The sequence below is a fragment of the Saccostrea cucullata genome, unplaced genomic scaffold (assembly GCF_032062105.1).
Source record: "Saccostrea cucullata isolate Sc308-1 unplaced genomic scaffold, CSIRO_AGI_Scuc_v1 ctg1899, whole genome shotgun sequence".
Lineage (NCBI taxonomy): Eukaryota > Metazoa > Mollusca > Bivalvia > Ostreida > Ostreidae > Saccostrea > Saccostrea cuccullata.
This window is the reverse complement of record NW_026924123.1, coordinates 92501-113720: the sequence shown is the minus strand read 5'-3', so window position 1 is coordinate 113720 and position 21220 is coordinate 92501. Positions and strand designations below refer to the sequence as shown.

The 21220-nt window shown below is 34.4% G+C and overlaps 2 protein-coding genes and 1 long non-coding RNA gene across 3 annotated transcripts; 2 read left to right on the top strand and 1 right to left on the bottom strand.

Annotated features, from left to right (window-relative positions):
- The first annotated feature begins 3413 nt into the window (after positions 1-3413).
- On the top strand, positions 3414-6190 carry LOC134265792 (putative autophagy-related protein 11). Its single transcript, XM_062748001.1, has one exon. It carries the CDS (start codon positions 3512-3514, stop codon positions 6188-6190), a length of 2679 nt encoding a protein of 892 aa, XP_062603985.1. The 5' UTR covers positions 3414-3511.
- Positions 6191-6219: 29 nt separating this feature from the next.
- Positions 6220-11020, top strand: LOC134265790 (uncharacterized). The gene is made up of 2 exons (XM_062748000.1): positions 6220-9074; positions 9160-11020. Exons 1-2 carry the CDS (start codon positions 6220-6222, stop codon positions 11018-11020), a joined length of 4716 nt encoding a protein of 1571 aa, XP_062603984.1.
- Positions 11021-18434: 7414 nt separating this feature from the next.
- Positions 18435-18945, bottom strand: LOC134265787 (uncharacterized). The gene is made up of 3 exons (XR_009991834.1): positions 18890-18945; positions 18624-18776; positions 18435-18519 (listed from the first exon to the last, which is right to left on the bottom strand). It is a non-coding gene; the product is annotated as an uncharacterized LOC134265787 (long non-coding RNA).
- Positions 18946-21220: the final 2275 nt, after the last annotated feature.

The window sequence follows — 21220 nt, the reverse complement described above, 5'->3', positions numbered from 1 at the left end:
TGTAAAACGTTTATTGTGAAATCAATTACATTTACTCCTTAACGAACACAGATAATATCATGAAAATTCATCAACATTTTATAAAGAATGAATATAACACTTATGCAAAATTTCTAATTCCTATGATAATAAGGCAAGTTTGGTGAAATAATCAACATGCATATGTCCATTGACCCGGAGCGGCATCGCTATGTCATTTAAAGTCACTTCAGCCTGAGATTGTTTGCATGTAAAACGACCGGAAAGTGTATAAAACTTTTCCTTCTTTGTTATTTATTACATAAAACATTACAAAAATCAAACAAATCTCTTTTCTTAAAATATTCTTTAAAAATGTATGCTCTTGTTACCCCAGTGTAAAATTATCATTTGTGGGAAAATATGACTTAGAATCATGCAGTGCAGATTTATGCAACATGGATCAACAATATTAATACAGTACGTAATAACTGCACGATGGTTGTCTGGAGCTTTTGATTTTACTCTGGGTGAATTAATTGTTAAAAAATAAAAAAGAAACGTATACTTATGAAATAACGAACCTTAGCACATTTTTTTTCTCTAGTTGTTATTGTTCAGTCTGGAAAAGAGTTCTGCATTGCACTACACAAAATTTTAGGTAAGCTGGCTGCTCCACCCTTGACGTCAAAATCAAATTTTGCATTCTTAGCAGGTTTCTCTACCACGGTTCAATTTTTATGATCTGCGTATTCCTGATCAAATTTCTAACAAAGTTGCACATAATGAATTTGAAATAAAGCTGAAAAATTGTACAAATAAGCTGAATTATTTTCACTCTTATTATGGGTTCACGAAGAGTTTGAACGTTGGTGATACATATTTTCAATATCTAATTTTGTGAAAGCTCTGGCTACCCCTACTATTGACGCATTTATATACCATTGTACAGGAAATAGTGTATTTCAAATGTATATGCAAATTTTCACCGAAAGACGTTCATTAGAAAGCAGAATATACACATGTCTCGATAATTTTCAAACAGCCCTTGTATATGAAGGAAAAATTTAAGACATTTTTCTAGGTTGTTAATATAATTCAAATTTATCAGCTCGATGTTTTGAACTGTGTAAAGTATAGATCCAAGTCATATCAATTAAAATTATCTGTCCGTTTTTTTTTTCTTTGGTTACATTTTCAACACAAAGAAATTAAGTTTATTATGGTATCATAAAACTGCATTTAACTTCATTAGAATAAAATTACATAACAACTTCAAGTACGTGCTGCTAAGTGTTAGCATAGTTAAAGCATTTGATCAGCAATTTTGTATTTTATACAAGGTAGTAAATTTCCTGTACAGAATCTTGACCCATGTTGGTATCAGAGTTTTGTATTACCGATATGTGATTTTAAGTTCGATTTTGTATACGCATGTATTTGTAAATTATGGCATAGACTGAAGTTAGAGAGTTTTCAATATTGAAAAAAATTTAAAAGTAACACATATGTAAGGCACATAATGACCAGCTGATTATTTATAAGGTGTATAACTACAGTTGATATATACACTGTATATACAATTATTGTACACATTGTCACCTTACTTTGAAATGATGCACCTGAAATATGTAAAAGGACCACTCTGCTATATAATGGATCATTGGGACGTTGAGCAATATACATTCAATCAAGTCAAATTATGACATCAAGTCAAAGGGTAGAATGGTACCACAATAGGACATCAGAATTTAAATTTGATTAATTATCCCCCCCCCCCCCCAAAAAAAGTTTGGGGGGGTATATAGGAATCACCTTGTCTGTCTGTCCGTCTGTGCAAATGTGTCCCGTCCATATCTTTCTTACCGAGGGACGTTAAAATCTACTACTATACACAAAGATTGCCCATGACCTAAGGGTGTATCATGACCTTGACCCAAGGTCATTTGGGGAACTTCAAGGTCACTGGAAGAAAAATTTCATAATTCGTGTCCGGTCCATATCTTTCTTATGGATAAACTTGGTAGGTTCTCATTTCATGCAAAGATTGCCCATGACCCAAGGGTGTGTCTTGACCTTGACCCAAGGTCATTTGTGGAAGTTCAAGGTCACTGGAAGAAAAATTTCATAATTCATTTCCGGTCCATATCTTTCTTATTGATAAACTTGGTAGGTTCTCATTTCACACAAAGATTGCCCATGACCCAAGGGTGTGTCATGACCTTGACCCAAGGTCATTTGGGGAAGTCCAAGGTCACTGGAAGAAAAATTTCATAATTCATGTGTGATACCTATCTTTATTATGGATAAACTTGCTTCTGAAAAACCCAGCGGGGGGTATTTTGTCCCGTTTGGACAGTTCTAGTTATAATTTATATACAGGGAAAAGCCATAAAAATGATAAATCTTAAGAACAGCAAGGCCATGATTAGTCATGTATATTAATATACAAGAATCTTAGTACATGGATACACCTATATGTATATTAATACATTTGTGGTATCTTTCCATTATATAAACATACAGAGAGAAAATATCTTCAATACTGTATGAAGTTTGTCAAAGGGCAAAGGTCAATACAAGTTTTTAGCTCACCTGGCTCAAGTGAGCTTTTCTGATCACATTTTGTCTGGCGTCCATCTGTCCAGCTGTCTGTAACTTTTCACATTTTCGACTTCTTCTTGTGTGAAGGGAATTCAAGTTTGTTCAAATGAAGGGCCACACCCCATTTCAATGGGAGATAATTGAAAATTACAGAAAAATTTATGGCATCTTTGAAAAAACCACTTGGCCAGGAAATATGAAACTTACATTGAAGTATTCTTTGGTAGTGTAGATTCAGGTTTCTTCAAATCATGACCCCCCGTGGGTAGGGTGGGGCCACAATAGACGATCAAAGTTTTGCATAGGAATATATAGGAAAATTCCTTAAAAATCTTCTTGAGAACAGCAAAGCCATGATTGGTCATATTTATATGGAAGTATCCTCAGGTAGTGAATATTCAGGTTTGTTTAAATCATGACCCCGGGGGTAGGGTGGGGCCAAAATGGACGATCAACAATTTATATCAGAATATAAAGGAAAAATCGTTTAAAACTCTTTCTTGAGAACAGCAAAGCCATGATTGATCATATTTATATAGAAGTATCCTCAGGTAGTGTAGATTCAAGTTTGTTCAAAGCATGACCCCCAGGGATGGGGGGGGACACAATGGACAGTGTTGTGTCAACTACTCTCAGTACCAAATCTAATAGTACATTTTTGGTACATCACTCAAAGTGTGGGGGGGGGGTGGAGAGGGGCAACCAGGCTTTCTATTAACATTTCCTATAATAAGGTAGTAAGGTACGGGAAAAAAGTGGGGGGGGGGACCTGGGAACCCCTGTTGCTACGCCCCTGCAAGTTTGTTCAAATCATAACAATCCCCCCTCTCCTCTTTTAGGATCGAGATCACTTAAAAATTTACTGAATTGATAGCCATAGTGCTCAGGTGAACGATGTGGCCTACGGGCCTCTTGTGTTGTCGTTCACATTTGTTTATAAATTTCTTAGATGCCAAGAAAGGGAAAAGCTTCCCAAAGATCCAGAGATAAAGTTCATCGCAGATGGGTAGCAGAGACTCCCTCAAAGGACGGTAAGGATTCTGTTTCAGGTGCAGATCCTTTAAATGCCTTGAAGTTGGTACCTCTTCAAGGAAGTCTGCCTATCCCTGAGAGGGGTAACATAGCTATGTCTGACTCGCCAGCGTGCGTTTGTACACCAGAGAGTGTACCTTCACCAGTGTGTGAAGCAGGGCAGGCGCCACTAACTGACTCGCCGCGATGCGTTTGTACACCAGCGAGTGTACCATCACTGTCAGAAGTGGGTGATGCAGTTAGTAGGACAAATCAGAAAAGGTGCAAGATTCAAAATGAGGAAAATATACAAAACAAAAATGAGAAAGAAATACATGAGAACAATACAGAAAAATTGAAGAACAAAACTGAGAAAGAATTACATGAGAACAATATAGAAGAACTGAAGAACAAAACTGAGAATGAAATTCATGAGAACAATGTAGAAAAACTGAAGAACAAAAATCAGATAGATATATATGAGAACCATATAGAAACATTGAAGAACAAAATGGAGGATATGTCTGAGAACAGAATGGAACAGAAATTTCAAAATAACAGAAGCCAGGAATCATGCCAACAGGAAAGAAATATTCAATTAGAGAATGGGAAAGAAAAGAGAAAAAAGGTACAATTTGGTATGAGTATTGGCACTGGAATATTTTCATCTCTGCAAGGAAACTTTCATCAAGGTTGTACAGAATTATTTGGAATTACAAGTGGTAAACAATGTGTGGCTAATGCATTATCAAGCATAATTTTTTCAAGGGTAAAAAATCAAAATGCTTGGTTGTCATCAGACATTGACAAGATTTTGACAACTGGAAATGAACTTTATGGTTATCTGCAAGCAAGTTCAACTGTGCAGAATGAATATTTATTGATAGATGAATTACCAAATGAGATAGAAGTTTATGACAAATGCTTTTCTGTGCAAACTTTTGAATCGCAAGTTGGTTTAATTGGTAATGATGAAAGATTAAGAGATGATGTCGAAATGTTTGGTATGTCCATTTTAGAGGCATTGCAAAGGTCATTTGAAATGGCAGAATGTTCATTTGTTTGCTTTGGTGGAAACACTTTTTCTGTGATGAAAGTTGGAAAACAATACTTTCTTTTTGATTCCCATGCACGAGATCAGAGTGGATTACTTGATGCTAATGGAAAAAGTACATTGATTGGAGTAGAGACACTGGAAGGTGTGGCACAACATTGTTTGCAGTTGGCATTATCTCTCTCTGTTAATCAGAATTCTCAATTTGAAATAACGCCAGTAAATATCATTGAATTAGGTACTGATGACATACATATAGTAGAGGAAAGTTCATCTGATAGAGCAGCAGAAATTGAAAAAGGTGATGTCCTTCTAGATAGATATTTTGATGATCAAGAATGTAGACTGAAAAATATGGTCAAAAGAAAGGAAAAGGAAGGAAAAATCAAATATTCCAGAAAGGAGTACATTAGAAATTACATGAAAAATTGGAGGAAAAATGAACATGCTAGAAATATTGAGAAAGTAAGAGACAAATTGGCAAAGCAAGAAAAAAGATTAGACAATACAAAAAGAACCATTGAGAAAGAAAGGGACAAAACAGCAAGACAAGCCAAAAGGTTAGACAAAGAGTCAAGAAACATTGAGAAAGGAAGAGAAAGAGCAACAAAACAGTTAAAACGATTAGACAAAGAAATGAGATGCACTGAGAAAGAAAGGGACAAAAATGCAAGACAAGCCAAACGGTTAGTCAAAGAGTCAAGAAACATTGAGAGAGGAAGAGAAAGAGCAACAAAACGGTTAAAACGATTAGACAAAGAAATGAGATGCACTGAGAAAGAAAGGGACAAAAATGCAAGAAAAGCCAAACGGTTAGACAAAGAGTCAATAAACATTGAGAAAGAAAGGGACAAAATAGCAAGACAGGCCAAACGGTTAGACAAAGAGTCAAGAAACATTGAGAAAGAAAGGGACAAAACAGCAAGGCAAGCAAAACGGCTAGACAAAGAGTCAAGAAACACTGAGAAAGGGAGGGAAAGAGCAACAAAACAGGTTAAACGATTAGACAAAGAAATGAGATGCATTGAGAAAGAAAGGGACAAAATCACAAAGAAAAGAAAGAGAAATGACCCAATATTTAGACTTTCTGAGAAAGAAAGAGAGAGAAATGCTAAGCAAAAACAAAGAGCAAATATAGACATAATGAATAATGAACATGACAGAGATGTCAGAAGAAAAAGGAAGTGTAGGGAAGATTCTGCATTTCTTGAAATGGAACGCATAAGAAAATCTGTGAAGAGAAACAATATTGACTATCGTGAGAATGAACAGTCTAGAGAAAAGAGTGCTAAAGCCCAAAAAAGAAAAGATCCTCAGTTTTGTAGGAAGGAAAATATTGCAAGAAAACGCAGAAAGAATGGAACATCACTTACAAATGCAATATCAGCATTTAACAAAAGAATAGAAGAAGGACCATTATATGTATGTACATGCTGTCACCAGACCTGGTTTTCTCATTCAGTTGTTGATAGCAACTTTCTTAGAAAAAATTTACCTCCTGAAGATGTAGAAAATTTCTCACCAACTATGTTTCAATTGGAGGAAAAGAATGGATATGTTTAACATGTAAGAAATCAATACAAGAAAAGAAAATGCCAAAGTTGTCAATAGCAAACCATGTACAATTTCCTACCAAACCTGAAGAACTTGAACTTCATCACTTAGAAGAACGCCTCATAGCTTTACGGATTCCATTTATGCAGCTAAGAGAGTTGCCTAGAGGAAGACAGTTATCTATCAAAGGAAATGTTGTTAATGTTCCAGTAGATATCCAACCAACTGTAAACTCTTTGCCAAGACAGTTTAACAATGATATTACAGTGCCAGTCCGCTTAAAGAAGAGACTAAGTTACAAAACTTGTGATTTTGTGGAAAATGTGAGACCACAGCATGTAATCATTGCATTACACTGGTTGATGAGAAATAGCCAAATGTACAAAGATGCAAATATTCATTTAGATGATGAATGGGAAGCCAGAATAAATGCAGATAGCAGTGAAATTATTTCAGAATATTTTAACACAAGTACTTCTGGGTGTACTGAAGCAGGGAATACAAACCTTGATGGCACATCAGACAGGTTAGAAGAGAGTCATTTTGAAGAACTTGATGAAAGAGAGGGGAATTCTGGCAGTTGTGACACATTATTGGATGATGCAAATCCTGTGCAAGATCAGGTGTATACGTTTGCTCCAGGAGAAGGTCAAACCCCATTGAGTTTGTACACTGATAAGGATGCAGAATTCTTGTCTTTTCCAACCATTTACTGTGGTCAGAGGATGGCATCAAATGATGATCGTGAAGTTAAAGTTCATTACAGTGATCTTGTGAAATGGGAACTAAGAAATATTGACAGACGTGCAGCAAACAGTGTGCCAAATTTATTTTTCAAAATGAAGAAAATTCAAATGAAGCAAATATCAGACAAAGTCAATCTTGTATTAAGAAGATGCAAGGGCACAGAGAAGAAATTAACAGCTGGTGATGTTCTCAATCAGGAAATACTTGACAAGATAACAAGATTAGATGAGGGATATTACATTTTCAGAACTTTACGGAACAGTCCTCCATATCTTGAGGCCAAAAAGAAAGAGTTGTTTGCAATGATTAGACAATTGGGATTACCAACATGGTTTGCATCTTTATCAGCAGCAGATACACGATGGTCTGAGTTACTCAAAACTCTTGCTCAACTCAATCTCAAGAAATCACTAACTGATGAGGAAATAGACAATATGACATGGGCTGAAAAAACTGACTTGGTGCAAAAAGATCCGGTAACATGTGTTCGCTTTTTTGATCATAGAGTACATGTGTTTATTAATACTGTTTTGAAGAATGAGGATCATCCTGTCGGGGAACTGATAGATTTTTTTTATCGTGTTGAATTTCAGCAAAGAGGTTCACCTCACATTCATATGCTCATGTGGATAAAAGATGCTCCAAAATTTAAAGAAGATCCAGTGTCTGAAATTGCACAATTTATAGACAAGTATGTGTATTGCTCTGCAAACTGTGATGATGACGATAGAGAATTTGTAGATTTACAAATTCACAAACATTCCAGAACATGTAGGAAAAAAGGAAAAGACATTTGTCGATTTGGATTTCCTCAGCCTCCTATGGATTCAACTTTGATTTTAGAACCTTTAACAGCAGATGATCCAGATTCAATGAGATACAAAGAAATTTTTGCAAAGGTTAAGAAAGAATTAGCAGATATGAAAGAAGGGAAAAGTATTTCTTTCAATGAATTTCTACATTCACTGAACCTGGAGAAAGAAGATTACATAAAGTCAGTCAGGAGTTCCCTTGATGGACCACAGCTTTTTCTGAAGAGAACCCCTAGTGAAATAAGAGTTAATCCTTATATGAAAAATGTTTTAACAGCATGGCGAGCTAATCATGATTTGCAGTTTGTGTTGGACCCATATGCATGTGCCATGTACATAGTGTCCTACATTAGCAAGTCTCAACGTGGAATGAGTAATCTGCTTGATCAAGCATGTAAGGAAGCAAGAGAAGGAAATATGGATTTGAAAAAACAGGTTCGACACATAGGAAACAAGTTCTTGAATGCAGTTGAGATAAGTGCACAGAAAGCGGCATACTTGAATTTACAATTGCCTTTAACAAAAAGTTCAAGAGATGTTGTATTTATAAATACATCACCACCAGAAGAAAGAACTCTTCTATTGAAATGTAAGTCTGCTTTAGAAGAATTACCAGAGAATTCCACAGACATTCATGCAAGCAGTGTGATCAAGCGTTATTCTCAAAGACCAAGGCAACTTGAAAACTGGTGTTTAGCAGACTATGCAGCAGAACTAGAAATTGTATATCCAAAAGAATTCAAAGAAAGTGATGAGCTTCTAGAGCAAAATGATGATTCTGAAGATGAACAAGAATTCAGAGAATTGGAAGATGAAGAGATCAATTCAGAGCTGACTAGGATAGTTTTAAAAAATGGCATCATCATAAGGCAAAGGAGGAAGGCTAAATGCATTCGTTATGTCAACTACTCCATCAAAGTTGATTCTGAAAATCATTATAGAGAAAGGATTTTGCTTTTCCATCCGTGGAGAAAGGAAGAAATAGACATAAAAGGAAACAAATCAACATATGAAGAAAAATACAAACAACTGAAGAGTTTTATCCGTGCTAAAGTAAAGAAGTATGAACGCAATGCAGGGGAGTTGGAAGAGGCACAGAGGCAAGCTGAAGAGGCTGATGTACAATTTGATAGAGTTGCACCTAGTGCAGAGCAAACTGAACAAGAAGACTTGGAAGAAGGAAGTAGGGAAAGTGAGGCATTTGTGTATTTTGACCCAAAGCGTCCAGAAAATCACCAGAACTATGACATTGGAGTAGATCTTGGATTACCTAGTTGTTCTACTAATGATGATCAAACTCTTCAGTACAAAATGACCAATGAGTTGTATTTTCAGTTAGTTAGCAAGTTAAACAAAAAAGCAAATGGACTTCTTTACTCATGTGCTTCATTGGATTAAAACCAAAAAAGAACCACTTAGAGTTTTCCTTACTGGTGGTGCAGGAGTTGGAAAGTCTGTTGTTGTAAGAGCTTTGTATGAGGCACTCACAAGACACTATTGCTCTACTGAAGGTGAAAATCCAGATGACTGCAAGGTTCTACTTTGTGCTCCAACTGGAAAAGCTGCATTTAATATAAAAGGACAGACAATACATTCAGCATTCAAAATTCCAGCAAGTCAGGGGTTTAACTGCAAGCCTCTTGATAGTGAATCTTTGAACACACTTAGGACAAAGTACAAATATTTGTCAACGGTCATCATTGATGAAGTTTCAATGGTCGGAAATTCTCAGTTAAATTGCGTACATGAGCGTCTGAAGCAGATAAAAGGGAGCAAGGAATATTTTGGAGGTATCAATGTAATTTTGATAGGAGATCTTTTCCAGTTAAAGCCAGTAATGGATGGATGGGTTTTCGATGACTTGAAGAAAAACTTTGGACCATTGGCAATAAACTTATGGCGGGCATTGTTCACAATGCATGAGCTTACAGAAATAATGAGACAGAAAGATGATGTTCAGTTTGCTGAGTTACTTAACCGTTTACGAGAAGGAAATCAATCTGAAGCTGATATACAGACGTTGAAGCAGCACTGTGTAGATGAATCAAAATCAGAATGTTTTAGAAATGTTCCACGATTGTATACCAGAAATGAAAGTGTGAATGCTTACAACAACCAAGTGTTTCTATTGGCTCAAGGTGAAAAGGTCAATATACCAGCTCATGATTCTGTAGTAGGAAGGGAAAATTTAATACAGCACTTAAATTTGCCAGATGACTCCTCTAAAACAGCTGGATTGGCTAAAAATGTTCCCATAGCACTTGGTCTCCAGTATGAAATAACTGCAAACTTATCTGTTGAGGATGTGCTTACAAATGGTACATCATGTAGAGTAGAGTACATAGATAGGAGACAAGAAAACACTGAAAGACCAAGTATAATATGGGTTTCTTTTGATGACAGAAATACTGCAAAATCATGGAGATATCAGTATAGACATCTCTTTGGGCATGAAGTAGATAAGTCTTGGACACCAATATTTGATGTGAGAAGGAGCTTTCAGTACCTGCGACACACTGTTGTTCGTATACAATTTCCATTGCGACTTTCTGCAGCCAAGACTGTGCACAAATCTCAGGGGGACACAATGGATCAAGCTGTTATCAATCTCGATATGAATCCAAAATTTTCATTGCCACACATTCACTATGTTGCATTAAGCAGGGTTACGAAGATTACAGGACTTCATATCTTGAGTTTAAATGAAAACAAAATGTGTGCATCTGAGAAGGTGAAAAAAGAAATGTGTAGACTACGGACAGAAGCAACATTACAATTATGTTTTCAGCCGATAGATTCAACAAACAACCAGACCATAAACATTGCATTTCAGAATGTAAGATCACTGCATGCCCATTTTGAAAGTTTCAAAAATGAGCCAAATCTTCAACGGTGTCATATCATAGGAGTAGCTGAAACTTGGTTGACAGCATCAGTTGAAAATGAAGATTTTGAATTGGAGAATTACAGCATGTTCAGGTTGGATTTTGCATTAAATCAGCAATGTGCCAGACCCCATAGAGGCATTATTACATACATTAGAAATGACTGTCAAATCATTAATCATGTCAGCCACTCAGACAAAGACTTGGAATGGCAGTACAGTGAAGTAAAGTTTAAAAATGAGAATTATCAAGTTGTTGTGCTATATAGAATTCCTGGATCTACTGTTGAAAGAGCAAAAAACAACTTTATGAACAAATTGTCCAAAGTAGTTAAGAATCATCAGAATATACTCAGTAGTCATTATTGGGGATTTCAATATAGATCTATCTCATAGAGGCTCTTCAGTGGCTACATACATGTCTGCAGCTTTCAGTTGTAATCAGATTGTGTCAAAGTCAACCCATTCTTCTGGATCATTGATAGACCATATTTACACAAATGTGACATGTCATATTATCACTGATGTCATAGAAAGTGTTTATTCTGACTACAAAGTAATATATACATCTTTAGCTAGAGATATTTAAAGGAACTATTGAGGAACAATTGAGGAAAGAAAGAGTTCATTTTATTTTTTCATTAATGAATTGAAGCCAATGCCTCCAGTGAAGTTTGCCTATACCTGACAGGGGTAACATAGCTATGTCTGACTCGCTGTGTGCGTTTGTACATCAGCGAGTGTACCTTCACCAGTGTGTGAAGCAGGGCAGGCGCCACCACCTGACTCGCTGTGTGCGTTTGTACACCACCGAGTGTACCATCACCAAGTTGGTGATGCAGGTGGTTTTGGAAGTCATTCTCATAAGGTGCCGTTCACTTAAAGTGTATATCCCTCAGTATTTATTTCCCACTGAAATTTTGTTTCCCCTGATGCAGTTTCATTTATATTTTAATTACATGTATAAATATTACATCTTCAAGATTATTATTGAAAAAGAATTCTCTTCGATTATCTGTACTTTTTACGATGTTTGTGAATACATGATATGACTTATGTCAAATTTAATTTGAGTGTCTACAAGTGCATGAAACTCTTTGCTTTACATTTATATAATGTATATGAATCAACTATATGCATGCCATACTTATTACTTTTAATGGAACTAAGAAAGCCATTATGTTTAATAAATGAGAGAGACTTTTTATATGTTTGTATAATTTTTAAATTAATGGTGCTGAGGGATACACATTAAGTGATATTTGTTTTCTTACGTGATATAAGCTCCAAAAAATATTTACTGTACTTGCTAATTACATTTTTATATTAATGCCTCTATCATACCCATAATAACAGAGTTGTTCATTTGCTTGTAAATATTTTTACAAGTACTAGTGAACCTTTCTGAAAAGGTTATGCAGTTTGTTTTGTTTTTATCTGATTTTTACTTTATTTATTAATGAGCTTTTTTGGAGATGGATGTTGTCTCAATGTTATTTTCATTGGTAAAAATTGTTATATTATACAGTAAAACTTGTTTAGTACGAACAAGGAATACTGGTATTGTAAAATCACAGATATAGTGAAGTCATCTTAAATGCTCAGTTATATATTAAATAAACGAATTCCTTCTACGGATATAGTGAATTGTCAATATATTAAAATAATTTCATAGATTTCTGGAAATGTACTGGGTTTTTATTTTACATACTAGCTGCTAGCAGAAATATAGATACAACTGTAATAATTTCTGCTCCAAATAATTTGCTTTATTTCTAATAACATATTTATTATATCAATATCTTATAAATATGAAAGCTTGTGTATAATGATGTATAATCCAGACAATACTGAGACAATATTCAATGCATCTATATACGAGTACATATAAATGTTTGTATCCATTCACTGATGTACACTTAACAATTACTATTGCAATATGATAAAGTTGACTAAAGTTTGAATTGATTATTATGTAATGTTCATAGTCATTGAAATTATATGACAGTATCAAAAACGCATTTTGTGGGATACACATATATATCCCTCACTAAGTTAATCTTCTAGATTATTTTATATCACATTCTTTAACTATTAGAAAATAAATGTATAATGTAAAACGTTTCAAGGTTAATGCTTAAAGCAATGCTATGTAGATTTGATGTATATATCTGAAATATTTTGTGTAACAGAATTTAATTTGGTAGCCAATTCATGGACAAACACTGCTGCAAGATATTGCACAGATATTTTAAAAAGACATATTGAATATGTTACATGATTTGATTTTATATTGTACTTAGTTAAATGCAAGTATAAGTATTTTATACTTGATATGCTTTTTTTCTTGATTTTTAAAATCAATACAGAATTTTCCATCAGGACAGATTGTGTTTTGATTTCGCAAACAATCATTTTAATGGATTTCATTTTACACTTCTTTGCACCACATTACCATATATTATGATAAGTGTATATAGAATTAAAAAAAGAGAGTTTAATAACATATTTATAGACATGTGAGTGTTATGAAAAGTAGGATATCGCATAACATGCCCTTTATGCAAGGGAGGTAAACCATCCACCTTCAATAAGAGTCAAGTATTATTCATCAAGTATATACTATGATGATGAAATAAATATTGAGAGGTGAGTATAATGGGAAGAGGGAGGTCACTGGCCAGCCCGTAAAGGGAGGTAAACCATCCCTCTTCATAATGTTCCATACACTACTTATCAAGTATATACTAATTGAATGTAAAACATGATTGACGTATAATATATTTTAAGCACAAAATACTTAAATATGTAGAATTTGAACATGGATTTGTATGTCAAAGAAGAGTGAATATATATAATAGCATATACTTCAAATTATGATCTGTCCTGCTTCGTGTAATTTACAGGATTTAAACACACTTTTCATATTGTAGTAGAATACAATCAATAGTATCAGATGTTACTTATTACCTGTGTATATATTATTAACAGTTGAAGATTTTAATGTATTCATACTTCGAAGCTGTTTTGTCACTAAATATTATACAAGTTTTGTTCATGACTATCAGTATCAAAGCTAATGTCTAACAGTGTATTCTTTATATGCTTATAATTATTACAAAACTGATTTTTTTATTACCATTTCTAGTACCTAAGTTCAGAATATATAAATTAAACAACATTCATTTTGTCTTATGTCTTCTCTCATTGCAAGCTTGTATTTACAAAGTGTCCAAAGGAGAAAAAATGCTATAAATTATGAATTGAGTTAAATGGTTCAATTGTTCATGGAGCATTTGGCAAACCTCGGCTGATTCTGTTATCTTCATCAAGTGAGATTAGATGAGCTACAAATTGGCTGAGATGTGCCAAATGGGTTCATGGGGGTTATCGTAATGACTGTAGAATCTTTCCGTCCGATTATATCAGACAGACAACTCAATCATTAATGTCTACTACAAGGTACCTGTATTGGCATATGATCCACTGATTTGCATAGAAAACTGATAATTAAATTTTCATCTCAAAATCTCAGACATATAAATACCTCCCACCTCATTTCTGCCTGTTCAATCAAACCAGTAGAGCTACAGTCTCGACAGAGACTTCTGGTTTTTTATAGGAGTAACATATAAAATAGTGACCTCAGGGGCTCTTTTTCTTCAAAAAATGATATTTTTTCTACGGGGGGGGGGGGGGGGGTCGGTTCATTTTCTGTCGTTGAAAAGTGACCCCCAGGTCATTATTCGATGGGGGTCATTATTCGTCTTTAATTTACACCAGGCGATTGCATGGCAAGTTTTAAACTAGTGGGTATTGTTTTTTTAACAAAAAACACATGTCTCCCCTTCTTTAACAACATTAACAAATGCAGTTTTACTATGAAGGTGAAAAAGAATAATGCAGTGCATCTTTCAAGTCTTTTATAGGATCTAAAGTTATTGTCTGGTCTTGCTTTTTTCTTAATTTAATCTTAAAAGAAGAAAATGGTCAAGGTCAAAAAAATTGATGTAGTGTATTTAGGCTTAAAGTTGTCTTTACTTGTCAAGAAAGGTATCAAGTTATCAATTCAAATATATTTCATATGAACGTTTGACCTTGACCTAATAATAATTGGATCAAGGTCAAAAATTTTCATCACATAATCTCTCCATCTCAGTGTCCTCTGCATGTTACAAGTTTGAAGTCTAAATGTCAAAAGATTCTCAAGTTATGTTCAAAACATGTTTTTTTTCTCTATTTGACCTTGGGTCAAGGTCAAAGTCCTTGTGCACTAGATCTTGTATTTAATGTCTTCTTTCTATGTTACATGTTTGAAGTCCTAATATCAAAGGGTATTCAAGCTATGGCCTAAACTCAATTTAGATGTGAAAATTTGACCTTGACCTAATAATATTGGATCAAGGTCATATAATATGATCACATAAACTTTCTCCAATGTGTCCTCTGCATGTTCCCAGTTTGAAGTCTAAATCTCAAAGATATCTCAAGTAGTGGTCAAATCATGTTTTTCTTTATTTGACCTTGAACAAAAAAAGGGTCAAGGTCAAAGTTCTTGTGCACTGCATCATGTATTTAATGTCTCCCTTCTATGTTTTAAGTTTGAAGTCCTAATATCAAATGGTATTCAAGCTATGGCCTAAACTCTATTTTGTTGTGAAAGTTTGACCTTGACCCAATAAACATTGGATCAAGGTCAAAAATTTTGATCACATACACCTTTCTCCTATGTGTCTTCTGCATATTCCAAGTTTGAAGTCTAAATGTCTAAGGTATCTAAAGTTATGTTAAAATCATGTTTTTTCTCTATTTGACCTTGAACATAGAAAGGGGTCAAGGTCAAAGTTTAGGTGCACTACATCTTGTATTTAATGTCTTCTTTCTATATTTCAAGTTTGAAGTCCTAATATTAAAGGGTACTCAAGCTATTGCCAAAACTCTATTTTAATGTAAAAGTTTGACCTTGACCTTATATATAGACCAAGGTCAAATATTTTGGAGGCGGACACTCCGCCTCAAGGTCATCTATCTAAGTTCCAAGTATGAAGTCTTCAGGTCAAAGGGTATTCAAGTTACGGCCTGGACAAAATTTGGATGAAGAAGAATAATAATAAGAAGAAGAATAAGAATAAGAAGAATAAGAAGAATAAGAAGAATAAGAAAATCGACAAAAACAATATGTCTCCCCTTCGGAAGGGGAGACATAATAATTTGTTCTCGTCTTCGTCTGTACTTTCTTCGACTTTAGTACAAGTCATGAGCATGATGAGAGGGGTTGCAGTAATCTCAGGTTTAGGATTGTGCAGACAAAACAAAAGAATGCTGGGGTTTTCAGTGATATTTTCTATTTTACTGCTACATAATATGTCTCAATGCTGCAACTCGATTGTTTCAAAATCGAATTCATCTAACTCCATTTCTAAACCAAACTGAAAGTAACTAAACTAATGTTGGCTCTCATAACTAGCCATTGTAAGGAAATATACATCACATTTGCAGACGATTGTGTATACATACGGTTATGATAGAAACGAAATGAAACTAAAAATGACAACAAAATGAACATTTGTGTTTCATATTTTATTAAAGTTTCGACTGACATGTAAATAAGCACTGTCAAAATACGTATATTTACATTTAGAAGTACTTTAAAAAGTAGTCTAAAGAATATTTACATTCATACGCAGGCAGAATACTTTGAGAAAAGCCCGTATATTACTGGGTTAGGAATTGACAGGTTTACGGAGTAATTATGTCAGTGTTTTTTACATGTATAAGAAATGAAGATGGAATCTTTGGTGGATGTAAAATACTAGTAATGACTAACATGTTTCTAGTTGCCAATGGTTTAAGTCCGATATTTGCTTTTTATTTGAAATTCTTGAAACTATGAATTTCTGAACAAGTTTGATTGGCACACATTCCTCATCGTCTCAAGCCACGGTCCGGAGTCCGCATATATAGCTCTCCCCCAGATAGGAGAGGAGTGTACATTTTGGCCGTGGTTTGCGACGATACACATTCCTGTACTTTTGTAAAGCGTTATTTATTCCGTATGTTGACAAAATGTCGAAAATTTCCTGTATTTAAGGGTCCTCCACACCATGTGACTTGTGACGTATATAGAGAAAAAATACTTTTACTTCCGGTTCTATCGAATTTATACACGAACGATTTGGCCTAGCACCGTTTGTAAACAATGAACACATGACATGATCACGGTGTGATCGATGGAAAATGATGTGCGGGTTTTTTTTTTTAAAATAAAAGAACAACAGACGTCTTGGATTATGTTACATAATAATTCGTAAACAGCAGGTACCGGTGGGTATGACGAGAAACGTTTAGATTTACTTTCAGGCTAATCAACCGAGTCTGTTTTGATAGTTGAAATTTCGGCACACTAATTTGTGCGTTTCAAAAATGATTTATCTCATTGTGTGTTTATACATACTGAGAAAATAGTGTGCGTTTCTAGTTTTCCTCTTTTATATTTGTCCAGTTCAGTGGCCAGTAATTACTAAATATACATAATAAGGCGACGTATGCGTATACTTGCCAAAGTTTTTGAGTCCCGGGCAACAGGAAAGATAACTCCAAAAAGGAACTTTGATACCAAAGATTTTGAAAATGTTTTTTCTACATCAGTGCATTTAATTTTAATTCAATTTTTTGATGTAATCTAATTCATTAATATTTCTTTTCTACAAAAGGAGTCCTTATTGATTTTTCTCGAGATGTATTTCAGAGAAAATGAGTTTTATGTATTTTTTATATATAAAATAAATTTCTGAAAAAAATATGTTGATCGATAAAATTAAGTTTTTATGGTTATTCTGTGAGCTTAAAAATATACGAAAGGGTAAGACAGAATTTGTTGTGCTAAGTATGAAAACGCCTTGGGAAAAATTTCTTGAAACTTATGAAATTTTTATTTTAAAAAATCCGTATAAATTACATTTTAATCCCTGGACAGTTTCTGAAGGTTGATATGCTTGTAAAAAGTAATGCTCAATAATATGAGAACATAAGCTGTGGGTGTGTGGAGGACCCTTAATGAACATTATTAAAACTTTAATCCGGAACATTCATAATATACTTGTTAAAAAAGTAACAAATCAAGATGGTCGACTCGTCTACAGTGATTTTTGTCGTATATCAACAAATTGAACACACTTGGTAACGCAATAACAATTGTTAAACAACAATAGAGCTCATGCCCATGTTTATCAACGCAGATGTTGGATCTTATATTACATTGTGATATTAAATTTTAAGAATATGTCTGAACAGGTATTTGTTCATGAAAGCACTTACACTTACATATTTTCATATAAATTAAATTTGAGAACAAACCGGCAATATATGAAAATGTCCTTTCCTTATTGGCTCATGCTCTGCAAATTAAATCACTTTTGAACATATATTTTAACCCAAAAAATAAAGCAGAGGCTGATATTCCCCTTGATTTTCTCAATTTATTTTCCCAAGAGTTGAGTTATGTGTTTTGATATTAAGTATCTCAGGACAGTCTCTATGAGGACACTGTTAGTTGCAATTGAAGGTCCTCCTAAGCTAAATTGTCATTATAGCGAAGCTTCATTTTCACAAAAAGGAAAATCGTAAAGTATAGTAGATATATTGAAAAAATTATTAAGATACTGAAAAATATAAAAATACCAGTTTTAAGAGCTGGGATGTATTTAGAATTATTAATTGACGTAAAGTAATTACTAGTACATAAAGAACGACTAGAGTGAGCATTCCTCTCGCTTGATGTGTATTTACCACCAATTCTCTTGGTTATAGGTGATATGTCGTAGTTTTGATTCAATTAACTGGTGCTTGGGTAGATTCTGGGATTCCTTTGGCCGGGGAAACAGTTGATGGTTTATCTAAATTACAGATTTTAAAATTTCGAGTGTTTTCTAAACTTTTTTTCTTCAAAATGTAATGTTTCATAATAGGTTGACTTAACTGAAATATCTTGCATTCTTACCTAGTTGACATTTGTTGCCTTCACATGTGCATCCGATAACAGGGTTACATGACAAGTGTCGCTCACAAGAACATCGATTCTGACAAAATCTGCCATACCATCCAATGGGACATTTCACTCCACAATTTTCTCCCATCGAGCCCGGTGGACATTCTAAGTATTATATGAAAATATATACAGTTCATTTGTGAATGACGACTAAAAGTAGTTATCATCCACATTTGAATCAAAACCTACTTCAAAGGACATAAAACAAAGAGACAGACCTTCACACTCGTCTCCATTTAGTCTGTAGTTGGGACAGCAGTGTTTTTTATCAGTTTTATTAAATAAAAATTATTTTGTTTTGAGTAGTTTTTGCAATAGATATTTAAAAAAAAATAGAAATAGAAAAGAAAAAATAGAAAAAATGTATTTTTACAGTTTGAAAAGATTAAATTTCTAAACTGTCCTACCCTTGTTGTGTACATTCACCAGGAGGGATAATCCTTGCGTGTAGTTTTCTGAACAAAAAGCGGTGTTTACCTTCCAAAAGAACAAATGTAAAGATAATCTGTATGAACGTTGCCACAATCTTTATATATGAACATCCGTTAGAAAAAAATTTTTTTACACCTAGGCATTAATTGTGCATGAATCTGAGATATCCATGCATTTACAATCAAATTTCACGGTGCATTTTCACTGGATATACGACTCGTTTGCTATTAGTTATCATCAATATATATATATATTATTATAACAGTAACTTGATCCAAAGGGTCGTATCACGTCAAGTTGACAGGCGCGGATCATCAGATCTAACGAGACGCGAAGCGTCGAGTTTGATCTTATGATCCGCGCCTGTCAACGAGACGTGATACGGCTCTTCGGATCAAGTTACTGCTATAATGATAAATTTATTATATACCCCCTTATAACTAGCTAAACATAGCAAAATAAAACTTTTTATTATATACCCATCAATTTCCTTGTTTTTGTTACTGTTAATTTTACAGAGTTTGATTCGATTTTCCGGATCACCACACTGTGGTTTTCTGAATCCATATCACCACTCTCTGAAACTGATGACGTAGTACGCAAAAACATGACGTTATTTTTCTTGCGCGTTAAAAAGTCCCTTGTCATTATGCTTTGTTTTATGGATAAATTATATACAACTGATCTCTAAAGTTTTATTCTGCTCTATTTAGCTAGTTATAAGGGGGTATATAATAAATTTATCATTATAACAGTAACTTGATCCGAATAGCCGTATCACGTCTCGTTGACAGGCGCGGATCATCAGATCAAACTCGACGTGTAGCGTCTCGTTAGATCTGATTATCCGCTCCTGTCAACTCGACGTGATACGACCCTTCGGATCAAGTCACTGTTATTGTAATATATATAGAGATCAATTGTATAATATTTATCCATAAACAAAGCATAATAACAATGGACTTTTTAACGCGCAAGAAAAATAACGTCATGTTTTTGCGTACTACGTCATCAGTTTCAGAGAGTGGTGATATGGATTCAGAAAACCACAGTGTGGTGATCCGGAAAGTCGGATCACGACGTCACGTGATTCCACTAATTCTACAGTAAAATTGAGTGATACACGTTAGGTATATAACAAGAGGCCCATGGGCCTTATAGGTCACCTGAGCACCATGCAACAACTTTGCAACGAATGACTTTGGTTCATGTTTTAAACTAGACATCATGGCATTCACAATTTTGAAAGAGGCACCAATGCTAATCATAAACATACACTTAGCATGTTTATTTTGGTTACTTAATACCCATAGACAGAGCAGGGGAACAAAAAAATGTATCCAAACTAATCAGTAATATTAAGCAATAATCAGTAGTGCCACTACCTTGGTCCACACATTTCACAATTTTGGAAAAGGCGCCATGTTTGATTAATAGAAAGGAGAAGATTTCAATCAATTAATTCATTTTCACTATATAAGTAGAGCCCCCCCCCCCTCTATGGTACCCCTGACCCAGGGGCGTTGAAATTCACAATTCAGGAAGAATGGCCCTTGCTCATCATAGTTATATAGGTAGTTCATCTGCTTAATACCCAGGAGCAGAGAAGAAGATTTTCAAACAATTTCTGCATTTTCTCTATTAAACCAATAGAGCCCCGCCCTAACAACAGAACCCCTGACACTGGGGCCATGAAATTCACAAAGGCATTCTTCCAAATCATTACTATGTTCTTAGTTAGTTTATTTAATACCCAGGAACAGAGAAGAAACTTTTTCAAGAAATAATGTATTTTCACTATATAATCAATAGAGCCCCACCCTAAGACCAGAACCCCTGACCCTGGGGCCATAAAAATTCACAATTTTTGAAGAGACATTCTTGCTCATCATAACTATGTACTTAGTTAATTTATTTAATACTCAGGAGCAGAGAAGATTTTCAAAGAATTAATATATTTTCACTATATAATCAACAGAGCCTCGCCCTAACACTTGAACCACTGACCCTGAGGCCATAAAATTCACAATTTTGGAAGAAGCATTCTTGCTCATCAAAACTATATAATTAGTTAATTCTTTGAATACCCACTACCCAGCAGTAGAGAAGAATATTTT